This window comes from Simochromis diagramma, unplaced genomic scaffold (genome assembly GCF_900408965.1).
Source record: "Simochromis diagramma unplaced genomic scaffold, fSimDia1.1 OVJJ01000344.1, whole genome shotgun sequence".
Lineage (NCBI taxonomy): Eukaryota > Metazoa > Chordata > Actinopteri > Cichliformes > Cichlidae > Simochromis > Simochromis diagramma.
This window is the reverse complement of record NW_024387375.1, coordinates 9,903,710-9,916,549: the sequence shown is the minus strand read 5'-3', so window position 1 is coordinate 9,916,549 and position 12,840 is coordinate 9,903,710. Positions and strand designations below refer to the sequence as shown.

Here is a 12,840-nt window from a genome sequence, read left to right as displayed (position 1 = left end):
AGCCTGGATCTCCTCCATGCCTGCTTCATGCCCTGGGGGACGGGGCTATGGCTCTCTACATCCTCTAGCAGACCGTTACATGGGGAAACCTTTTGAATACAAGCGCACTGATCCACACAGGTGTGCACACGGGTGTTCACTGTTCATAGACATAAACTACACCTTTATTGGCTGCTATTTCCTAGCACATTGTGCGCTGTCGGTCCTGCTTGCTACACAATAACATTCAATATTTAGTATTTACTGCTGTTTACACTTAGCTAGATTAACGTGATGGTGTTGTGTTTAGTATGTTGCTCTGTTTTTTTTTTTTTGCTTGTTTTCTCTTCTTTTTCTCTCAACAGGTGATCCAGGAGATTTTTTTTTCTCTTCTTTCTCTTTTTAAGTGCCCTTTCTCACTGTCCCTCTTCCCTTCTGTTTTTCTTTTCCTTCATCTTTCTTTCTCCATTTCCTATCCCTCAGTCATGTATGTCCAGTCTTTAACAACTAAAAATAAAATAAAATAAATAATAACAACAAAGGTTGATCAAATGGACCAATACGGCAAGGCCGTGATGATCCATTTGGCAAAGTGTGTAGTTGGTGTGTAGTTACTAGTTATTGAGTGACATCATAATGCTTTTTCTAACCTTAAAAGGTCAGAAAGATGTTTCCTTATTAAATTACACCAAGGCAAATCAAACCTACATATTATTAACAGCTTTATTACATGCTAGCAAGAACTGCCTTTCCCTTCTTCATGCTCCAACTAAAAGCCATAAGTGCATATTTGTTTTCTGGATATGTAATATTTACAATACAAGATCAGCAGCAAACAGTAGTATTCACATCTGACTATTGAAATGCACAGATTTGGGTGTCTGTGGCCATTGGCAGCAAGGGAGAGAGGGCAAAGGATAAAACAGCTCAAAGGTACTGAGAGGTAAACGGAGGCAGAAAGTGAAGGGGGGGGGAGACCAGAGAGAAAGAGACAGGCATGGGGGGAAAATTAGACGCACTCGACTTGAAAAATGGAAGAGAGGAAGAGAAAGTGGAAGAAGGATAGCAGGAGGTGGAACAGACAGTTGATGGATTGTCTTTTGTGAGCAGACTCTGGCATGTCAACAGATTCTCATTTGCATGAACAGGCACTGAGCAGCAAAGAGTCAATGAGTCAGCCTCCCTCACCCCCTCTTTCACTCACAAACACACACACGGACAAAATGCTACAAAGATCTGGCTATATTGGACAGTTCTCTTATATCACACTCTCACAGTAAGACAAGCGCACACGCGTACACACACACACCCTGAACCCAGGACATCCTTGCTTTAAGATGCCAGCTGAGCTGTTATTTGGTTTTTAAGGTCTCAGATTGAGCAACTGACAGCCCACTCTTTTACAGAAGTGACTTTCACACTTCACCTCACTGGTGCCAACAAGATTTAGTGACTTTTCACAGCCCTTCAGTGACTTTTTTTTTTTTTTGTAAACCACCTAGAGAAAACTCTGTGTTTAGTATCGCAAATCAGAGATCTTTCTCAGAGAGCGAGGCATACCTCTTTCACCACAAGAGGAAAACTACGAGGCGTTCTGTTACTTTCTCCTGAAAGTTACATCATCATGGCCGTTATCTTCAGTCCTGTAAAGCCTGAAATGTGAAATAACTGCGGGAAAATTCTAGATTTTTGAAACTGGACCATTTAGTGAACCTTCTGACATATTTAAAGAAAATAATGTATATAAATGAACATATATGTATCATGTTCGCTACATCCATCATTTTTGTGCAATTTATTGCTTAAAAATGTTTTGTGCAATTTTTATTTAGGCTTTTCGCGGGGGACGAAATCACACTGATGATGCAGAGGTCACAAAAAGTCATGTATTAAACGTGATACACTTGGCATGACAGGGTTAACTTACTGCATGTGTAACATGGAGCGCCAATTTAGCTCGACAGGTGAGCAGGAGCCTGTGTGTTACAAGGCTGAGATGTAGCTCCTTCCCCTGCTTCCCTGTCCACTATCTAATAAGGGCAAAAAGAACTTAAAAAACATTTATTTTCAAGTTGTTGTTGTTTTTTTAAACTTATATGTGATTATAGGTTATAGGTGATTTGGTTAGTGAAGCAGTTCTAAAACCTCTGCTTTGCATTATGATTACTACCAGATCTCTGGGCCCCAAAATATAGTATTTGGGAGTATAGTATGTGCTCATCCACAAAAGATAGATACGGTAGTAGGGTGGAAAACAGATCCGTCCCAAGAATCTGATAAATGCACCTCTCCATTACTTGGATATGTAGATGTATTCATTTTAAGGCTTTATCACACAGGGACTCAATTGTCGATCTCTGTGCCAAATGTTACAAAAACACTGAAGCGCTAAATCTGTATCAATCCTTCTCTTTCTATTTTAGGTTTCTTTGTCTCAACAATCACAGGCTAAAAATATTTTTACCGTTTCCATCTCTTCTGATGTTTTCTCCCAGTCTGTCAGTTCATTTCTTTCCTCCTTGTCGCTGCATTTTATTAAAGTAGCAATTGTAAACATAGACAGGAAGGACACTGATTTTCAAAGCACTCTCCACCGAACAAACGGTAACGACGGTGATTTATCTCTCAGAGATCAAAGGCGGCGCTAATGTCAAGATTTTCTTTGTACTCCGACAAACAGGTGCACAAATAATGCCCACACACACAAACCTCACTGAAGAGTCCATACATATGCAGTACAGAAGCATTTGCTACGCAAGTATTACACAGCAGATTTGTCCGTTCCTTGACAAATGTTTGTTCACTTTATCATTTAGCAAGACTTCTTTGTGACTGCCCAAAAACACACCGTGTTATTAATAACTGCCAAAAATCAGCTGAACAATATAAGCTTAAGCTAATATAGACCACTTCACACATAGCGCTCACTTAGACTTCGACTGACTCATCCTAACCAGAATTTTGACTCTTTGACCCAAAGAGTCTAGGACCTTTTCTGATATTAGTAACAAAGCATCACTGCTGTGGAGGCAGATGCCATGACTCACAGATTCTGAGCTATTCACCCTGTTACTTTTAAGAGCAACAAAATATCAAAATCCAGTGCATTCAGACCTTGCCCCCAAAAATACCACCAAACCTGCCAACCTTTCTCAGACATGAGATATTTAACAGGAATCCCTTCATCAGCCTGTTAAAGTGAAGCTGTTCTATCATTCATACACCACTGATTTATTGGGATTTTTTTTTTCATATAGCCATGACTATAGTTTACAGAGAGTGGCCAGAAAAGGAGAAATGTGAGCTTCATTTCTCTGGTTGTCGGAGGTAAGAGGCAAATGGCTAGACTGCTTTGGGCAGATAGGAAAGAAGCAGCGACTCATACAACCACACGTTACAACCAAGGTGTGCAGAACAGTTCTGTGAACTCGCAACACATTGAAACTTGAAGCAGATGAACTACAGCAGCAGAAGACCACACAGGGAACCACTTCTGTCAGCTAAGAACAATAAAATGAGGCTACAGTTCACACAACTCACCAAAAAGCAGACAACAGAAGGCTGGAAAAATATTGCCTTGTTTTGATGACTCTCCATTTCTGCTGCAACATTCGGATGATAGCATCAGGGGATATTTTCTTGGCACACTTTGTGTTCCTCAGTACCAATTGACTATCATTTAAATGCCACACCCTACCTGAGTATCAATGCTGAGCATGTCCGTCACTTCATCAACACAGTGTACCCATCTTCTGACGGTTGCTTCCAGCAGGATATGTTAGGATGCCTGGGTCGTTGACCCAGGGTTTGAGTTTATTATATTATTTATCATTTCTAGTCTTTGGTTTCTTAGAGTTCTGTCTTATGGTTTATGTCTCGGTGTAATCCTTAGTTGCTATATCCCCGTGTCCAGTCAGTGTCTGTGTCTGCCCTGGTCCCACGTCTCTGTTCCCTCTGTTGTAGTGCCTGCCTGTGAGTCTGTCTGTAAGCTCAGTCTGCGTTATGTTTCCTGTTTTACTTTGAAAGTCCGTGTCTCATGTAAATGCGTCTGGTTTTGCTTCCTTTGTCTCGTTAGGCCTGATTTTCCCCAGTTGTGTTTCCCTCCTGTTACCCATTCCCTGATTGCTCCCTTTGTGTATTTAAGCCCTGTGTTTCTCTGTGTCTGTGTCGTGATTTACCCTTATCTAGCTGTGTGGTCTGTCTGTGTATTTTCGTATTCCTAGTTTTGTTACCCTTTTGAGTTCAGCATTAAAGCTGTGTTTTGAGTTACTTTCTGTCTCTGGAGTCTGCAGTCCTCCTGCCTGCACACAGCTGTCACATAACAGGATAAAGCATTGTGTCACTTAAACTGGTTTCTTGTACATGACAGAGTCTCACCACATTATTAAGACTGGGAGCATTGTCACTGTGTTTCACTGTCTGACCTCTCACACAGATGTTTCAAGAGAGCTCTATCTTCTGTATGAAGAAAAGAAAAATGCACCATACTAAATGCATATGTACTTATTCCAAATTAGAAAGAAGAAATCCAAATAATCTAAGAGGTAGGGCTGGACGATATGGCCTAAAATCCATATTGCGGTATAATTTGAAGCACGTGCAGTAAGGATATATATCGTGATATATTATTTTCTTCTGTATAACGTATTTTCCACACTATAATGCACACTTAAAATCTTTAAATTTTCTCAAAAATCGGGAGTGTGCTTTATGTATAAATTCTGGTTGTGCTTACTGACCTCGAACCGATTTTGGCGTGCAGAAATCTGTTAAAAAAGGTTTTAGTATAACTTTGGTAAGCCGCACTGCTTGATGGATTGTCAGAGCATTACGGCTGCCGTAGTGAGGAGCTTCGCGGAGTAATCTGGGTCCAAAACTCCGTCTATTTCAGGTCCCAAAGTCAAACGAACACTGAGAGTTAAAAACGGTTAAAATTCTTTAATCTTTAATAAAATGATCAGCGTTGCTGCTTTACCAGGTGTAACAACTAAGTTTAACATCCAGGCATCCATGAAAACAGAATTTATTAAATTTAACGGAGTTACAAGTTAACAGGAAGCTCGCTAGTTTCCACCTAAACATTTCATAGCATGTTCTGACCGAGAGATTTTTGAAGCTAATTAAAACGTACAGCTCTGCTACCACTTCCAACATAAATGAAGACAGAAAACTAAACAGCAGTGGCGTTTGCAGGGTTACTGAAGTTAGACTAGCTGGTATATACAGTGGGGCAAAAAAGTATTTAGTCAGCCACCGATTGTGCAAGTTCCCCCACTTAAAATGATGACAGAGGTCAGTAATTTGCACCAGAGGTACACTTCAACTGTGAGAGACAGAATGTGAAAAAAAAATCCATGAATTCACATGGTAGGATTTGTAAAGAATTTATTCGTAAATTAGGGTGGAAAATAAGTATTTGGTCACCTCAAACAAGGAAAATCTCTGGCTCTCACAGACCTGTAACGTCTTCTGTAAGAAGCTTTTCTGTCCCCCACTCGTTACCTGTATGAATGGCACCTGTTTGAACTCATCATCTGTATAAAAGACACCTGTCCACAGCCTCAAACAGTCAGACTCCAAACTCCGCCATGGCCAAGACCAAAGAGCATTCGAAGGACACCAGGAAAAGTATTGTAGACCTGCACCAGACTGGGCAGAGTGAATCTACAATAGGCAAGCAGCTTGGTGTGAAAAAATCAACTGTGGGAGCAATCATCAGAAAATGGAAGACATACAAGACCACTGATAATCTCCCTCGATCTGGGGCTCCACGCAAGATCTCATCCCGTGGGGTCAAAATGATGATGAGAACGGTGAGCAAAGATCCCAGAACCACACGGGGGGACCTGGTGAATGACCTGCAGAGAGCTGGGACCAAAGTAACAAAGGTCACCATCAGTGACACACTACAACGGCAGGGAATCAAATCCCGCAGTGCCAGACGTGTTCCGCTGCTGAAGCCAGTGCATGTCCAGGCCCGTCTGAAGTTTGCCAGAGAGCACATGGATGATACAGCAGAGGATTGGGAGAATGTCATGTGGTCAGATGAAACCAAAGTAGAACTTTTTGGTATAAACTCAACTCGTCGTGTTTGGAGGAAGAAGAATACTGAGTTGCATCCCAAGAACACCATACCTACTGTGAAGCATGGGGGTGGAAACATCATGCTATGGGGCTGTTTTTCTGCCAAGGGGACAGGACGACTGATCCGTGTTAAGGACAGAATGAATGGGGCCATGTATCGTGAGATTTTGAGCCAAAACCTCCTTCCATCAGTGAGAACCTTGAAGATGAAATGAGGCTGGGTCTTCCAACATGACAATGATCCAAAACACACCGCCCAGGCAACAAAGGAGTGGCTTCGTAAGAAGCATTTGAAAGTCCTGGAGTGGCCTAGCCAGTCTCCAGACCTCAACCCCATAGAAAATCTGTGGCGGGAGTTGAAAGTCCGTGTTGCTCGGCGACAGGCCCAAAACATCACTGCTCTCGAGAAGATCTGCATGGAGGGATGGGCCAAAATACCAGCTACTGTGTGTGCAAACCTGGTAAAGACCTATAGTAAATGTTTGACCTCTGTTATTGCCAACAAAGGTTATGTTACAAAGTATTGAGTTGTATTTTTGTTATTGACCAAATACTTATTTTCCACCCTAATTTACGAATAAATTCTTTACAAATCCTACCATGTGGATTCATGGATTTTTTTTTTCACATTCTGTCTCTCACAGTTGAAGTGTACCTCTGGTGCAAATTACTGACCTCTGTCATCATTTTAGGTGGGGGAACTTGCACAATCGGTGGCTGACTAAATACTTTTTTGCCCCACTGTAATGTTGTGCTACGTGATTGCTAGCGACACAGCTATGTTAGCATAAGTCAAAGGAGCTTGCAAAGAAAAGCGTCTGGACTTCTTTAAGTAACTTAAAGAAGTCCAGACGCTTTTCTTTGCAAGCTCCTTTGACTACGATGACCTGGATGACTGAGAACCTTCACAGACATATGTTAGCATAACCTTAGCACAGTGAAGCTGGAGGATGAACGCCAACTTTTTTCCACTCGATAAAAGTTAACGTGAGGAATTCTGGTGGTCAGGGACAAATGCAATCGCATAGCAGGATGCTATACACGGGCCAAACTTCAGTCAGGAGAACAACTGAGATTATTCATCTACAATACGAGGTTAGTTATTAATGGTTGTAGCCACTGCGATGCTTTCGACCAAAACAGGCGCAGCTTGATGACATCATCAACATGCGCTATCACGATAGAGCAGTATAGTCAAAATCTCTATCGTTGGCCAAATTTATATCGTTTCAATCGTATATCGTTTATATCGCCCACCCCTACTAACAGGCAGACGTAAACTCCAGTGTGGGAGAAACATGACGAAGGCGATGATGCATCGGTTAGAGGTGAGTATATAAGAGTGCACTCTGTTTGCACTCAGTGTGTTGACCACAGTGTTCGCTGCGCACAAAGACCAAGCTGACCTTTTCAGTAGGTCTCTTGCACAGCACATATCCCTGGGCGAAGAGAGGAAAGAAGTCAAACTGAAAATTCAGTGAAGGCCATCCAAACAAGCACACACATTGCACGGCACTGGAGTGAGGCCTCTTTACCTTGGCCTGTCGCCTTCACTGTCTGCCCTTTCTGGTGAAAATGTCAGCCCATCCTCTTGTTTTTTTTCTGCCTGTATGCCCAGGTGACACAAGATTCACCGGGCAAAAATTAGGGAAAAACTACATTTGCCTGCTCTGGAAACACATATTTTAAAGTCTCTAGCAAATAGTATTTGGAGTTTGGAGACGATATATAACTTAAATTTCAGCAGTGCCAGGTTTGGTCACTGGTGACGCACACAGAAGGAAGCCTCACTGACTCTGAAGTAAACATAGATGTGCTAAAATACCTTTTTCGACCAGAGGACTGTGGATGATTTTAAACCTGATTTCACACGCAATCTTTTGCCCGTAGCACCAATCAGTAACTTGTGTTTGTGCTTTGCCAACCAGATGCATCTGGCATTTTTGAAGCAATCATAGCTGCATTTTTTAATCGATAAAAACATTTTTAAAATTAATTTACTCCCCGAAGAAATGGAAGAAAATGAAAAGGCTTGGAGATAAGAAGCAGAAAAGCTTTGTGAAGGAAGAGACAGACCTCAGTAAGCAGCAGAGAAGGAGAGAGAGGTGAGAGAGAATTACAGTGAATTTTTAAGAGACACTGACAGAGAGAAGATGAAAGCTTGAGAGGAGACGCTGTAGTGGTGCTTGAGATCTGACTGTGAAGAGGGGGGATCCGACTGCTGAGGGCATGTGGAATGTGGACTTTGCGGTTCATTGTTATTGTGTGCCTCTGCATACGTGTGTCCAGGACATGAACCTGTGTAGCTGTGCAAATGAATGGATCAAGAACTAAAAATGGCCAAAGCAAGACTGACAACACTTAAACTGAACCTTCTATATATGCATCTTAGCATCTACATTGCAGCTTGCATTTTTCAGACAACAACCATGCCCAAATAAGTGCTTTATTTTAAGAAATTATTACAGTATTGAAATGTGGTAATTAAGGGCAATAGTTCTTAAAATTGTCACTTTTTAAAAAAAGGACATTTTCAGTGAATTCATGAAAACTTTAGCTTTTATAATTGCAGAAAAGTCTCTGCAATGAGCTACCAGCTACCAGAACTTGCACGCCTATCATTTAGTTTCACTGGTCCAGCCCACTTAAGATCAAAGTGGCCGATGATGTAAAATGAGTATGACTTCCTTGATGTACCCACTTATCGTCTTGCATAAAAGTAAAACAAATTCTATGATTTTCAATTATTTATACAGGTATTTTATTGAAATATTTACGTCAGTTTAGTTTAAAAATGAATTTTAACTGCTAGCTGCCGTGCCAGGGCAATGACTGGAGCAAACAGTGCTTAGACAAGGAGCATAACATGGTGAGATTTTAAACACATTGTGTGCCACTCACTATAGCTTCACATTGCAATTCATTTAACTTGCCACTATATATGATACATGTAGTCATTTCATTGCCCCAGCTATTGCGCCCGCTACAAAGCCAATAGGTAAAGATTTCTTTCCATATCTTCCACACCATCTATATTCACCCACCCTTTTGCTCATGGTGTTGCTTTGCCTACAAGAGTAAAAATAGCATCTGTGCTTAGAATTGCCAAAACAGTCTGCCTGCATAAGTCCTGGCACTGTCTCATTAAAATCATCTCATCTCTCATCTGAACACAGAATAAGCCACCTGTTACACAAGCAACCACTAAAAAGGACAGCAGAGGAACAGGACAAACGCATAAATATGAAAACAACCCTCCAAGTGATTTAAAATCAAACAAATATCACTTATTTACCTAAAACACCGTTTTTTCTTCATGCTCAAGCCTTTGGTTCGAGGTGGATGGGAAGAAATTTGTAGCCAAAATGATCAGAAACTAGCTTTCAGCTTCAAGGTGGATCAAAGATGTAAATATCTCATGACCTGCGGATATGGTAGATATGAATCTATAAAATTAATGTACCTCTCTGCAGCTTAAGCTCAAGACATACCTATCTCACTCACTCAATCACACAACCACACATACACAGAGCAGCACCGTGGCTGCTCTGATTAATCTCTTATCTGTCGATTCTGTTTAGCGTCAGGGTGTTCGGTGCTATCGCTGGCGACCTGTGGAGACCATCCAATCAATACAGAGCTGGATATAGCACACAAATCCCACTGATTAATTCTTTCTCGCAAACTGGAACCAATTCAAACCACACCTCTCCTGAGCAAAATCATTACAAGCCTGTGGGCGTTGATGTGATGACGTGGAACAGAGTTCAATACAAACAAAGAGTAGTCAAAAAAAAAGAGGAGTCATGTGTTAGCAGCAACACATGACTACTCTTTTTTTTGGGGGGGGGATGAAAGACAAGACAGAGAAGTTCAAATTTAGCTATACTAAATTCAGCCTTGACTTAGGACACATTAAACAAATCGGTATCTGGGGAAATTTGTAACTATAAAGACAATAAAACTGTGGCCTTCTTGCACTAATTTAGAGGAAACTTTCATGTGATACCAAGGCAGAACAAAGATTCCATTTTTTCCACGGTGCATAAAGCCCTACGCTGGGACATGACAAAGAGTGCATGCTCTTCTAATCAGGCTAAACATGGATCAGTCTGCCCAAAACTAAGCCACAGTTCACTGATCTAAAGGCAGTGCCATTTTTCAGCCATGCTTGTTTTAACAGTGATACAGAATGTAAGCTGTTCCAACAGCACAAGTGCATCATGCTTGTTAACAATCTCTGTGTCTGTGGCAACAAAGACAGCACATACATCTGGAATAAAATCATGGCATGGTTAGATTTTCAGGATGTGTTGATTAATACATGACAATAGTGACCTCATTACTTAAGAACTTGGAATCTGGAGTTAATCTTCCATGTAGGATAGCTTTACCTTCTCCTTGATGTCCGCTTGTGTGGTGTCAGGCCTGGTACGGATAGTAAATGGGGATGCAAGCCTCAGTAGGATGCCTTGAAATGAGGGATCCATCTTAGGTGAGACAATCTCAAAACAGTCCCTGAACGAGAGGCTCCGGTAAGTCTCTATACGAGTCTGTTTCCTCAGTCCTTCCCCAAGCTGCAGTAGCTCCATGTGAGGCCCCAGGACAAGGTGAAATGGAAAGGCACGGCAAAACGTGGCCAGGCCAATGCGCAGATCGCTGGGGTTGGTGGAGATCGAGAGGGGGGGTCGTTTACCGGTCGCCGAGGCGGCGTTGGGGAGGGAAGAGATGCAAAGAGGGCTGGTCTCCTGGATTTGGAAGGAGAGGCAAACTGTCGGAGCAGTGGTCGGGAAAGGAGAGGGAGGGGATGGGGATGAGGAGGGTGAGGCAGTGGGAGACGCGGTCGGGGTCGGGGTCGTCGAGTCACAGTCTGTGTTTTCTGCATCTTTATTGGGCAACAAGGGAGTTAGAGGGGGCACCTCTTCCACCTCCACTTGTGAATGAAAGATACGCCTGGCAACAGCTCTGATCAACCCCGGCATGACCAACCCGACAACAGGGGCAGGGTTGAAGCAATGAAGAACCAATATTTTTCCTCCTCCATTTCTTTCTGTCTGATCTCCAACTTTGTCCAATTTTCTTCTGCCTTTGTCCTCCTCACGGGGGTCCTTACACTGGAAGGAGGGGCTCTCAGATGAGGCACGGCGCCCCGTAGAGGTGCGAATGTGTTCCAAAATGGCGTCAAAGCCATTGAAGAAATCCTGGAGGTTGCCACCCACAGCCCGAAGTACACGTTCATTTTCTTCAAAGCAGAGACCAAAGAACTCCTCTCCAAAATGCTCTCGCAGCTCACAGAATGGTACTCCTGGGACAGGGGGATGAGAAACACCAGTGTCAGCCACGCTGTATTGCACTCTTCTGAGGATGTAAACATAGCTTTGATATCATAGACAGTGAACTAAACAGCTAAACTATCAACATATTGGAGAAGATACTCTCCTGTTTTTGAAGAAGAAATATGCACTTTAATGTTTTGATGCCTACACGAGTATGATTTTCTGTTACAGCGGCAATTTATATGAAACCCAACATTATCTTTACTCCATGGTATGTTTAGACAGAGATTCAAATCCAGCAGAAAAAATCATTTCAGGGATATCGAGCAGAGAAAATCAGTGTTTTGAGTAATCAAACATCAAAGCTGTGCTAAAATAATTAATACAGATAAAATAAAATAAACATGTCGGGTGCTTGTTGAGTGACAGAAAAAAAATGGGATTAAAAGATTAGAAAAAAGTCAAAGCGACATTTGACGTAAATAAAACCTCAAAACAGGATAAAACTGTAAAAAAATAAATAAATACGGAAGAAAATCCACAGAATTTGTGAAGTATAATTAAAGACATCAAAAGGTCCGACAAAACAGGCTCACAGAAAAACAAAACTGCGAACAGCACAGTCAGTGAATCCAGATTAGAGATTAATATAGTCTTCTGACGTCACAGAAGAAATTTTGGTACTCTTGTGCCTGAGAGTATATGCAGTTGTCCAAGCAAAAGCCAAATCCTCTGTAGGCCTCAGTGTTTCGCTTTATGTGACACAACTGCGTAATCTAAACACTAATTAGTTCTCCTTTACTTGTTTTTTGTTCGCTTTTTTGTACATGTCCTTGGCTGTCCTTGAAAAGCTCTATAAATAAAATGTATTATTATTATTATTAAGATGAACCATGGTACAGGTATCAGTTATTTATCAGCTGATTTGTACTCTTCTTCCAACAGTCATGCGCTCAGGATGATGACCAAAAGAATGAAATCACAGATAAAAGAGGCCTAAATGGGGTTTTGTAAATGTTTCCTTTAAAAAAATGGAGCACCTTAGTGAAACGCCATTAGTGATCTATGGGGAAAGAAAGCTAATGATGGATGATGCCTTAGCTTAGCTCCAGTTTTTCTATTAGGAGCATTATAAAATAACTGCCAGTTTTGCTGGGAAAGGAGAGGCATGGTGAGGACAAAAGTTTGAGTATAGACTATATGGATGTCACAGCTGGAGACCACAGCAGAGTACATTTTTGACCAAGAAGTACATAAAACTTGGATTGATTTGATTACAGAATCCATTTCCCTCCAAGTGTAAACTGAAGAGTTGAATCAGCCCAAAGTTTAGAAATCATTCCTCAAATATCCTTCAGTTGATGTCTCTGACTTCAGCTTTTATTCTCACTGAAAATCGTTGGTGGGTTGGCAGCACAGAAACCAAAGAGTATTAATGAGCTGGATGCTTTTATCAGAAAGTGGCATAAAAATAATGCATGAATGCGTTCTTACTCATTAC

General features: G+C 41.6%; 1 protein-coding gene across 3 annotated transcripts in view; it reads right to left on the bottom strand.

The window, feature by feature from the left end:
• The window catches only part of gucy1a2 (guanylate cyclase 1, soluble, alpha 2), a 48,473-nt gene that overhangs the window by 22,269 nt on the left and 13,364 nt on the right, over window positions 1–12,840 (bottom strand). For all 3 annotated transcript variants that reach the window (XM_040008982.1, XM_040008983.1, XM_040008981.1), the window contains one exon: window positions 10,458–11,368. In XM_040008982.1, the coding sequence (XP_039864916.1) occupies window positions 10,458–11,368 (911 nt within the window). The remainder of the gene's footprint in view (window positions 1–10,457; window positions 11,369–12,840) is intronic.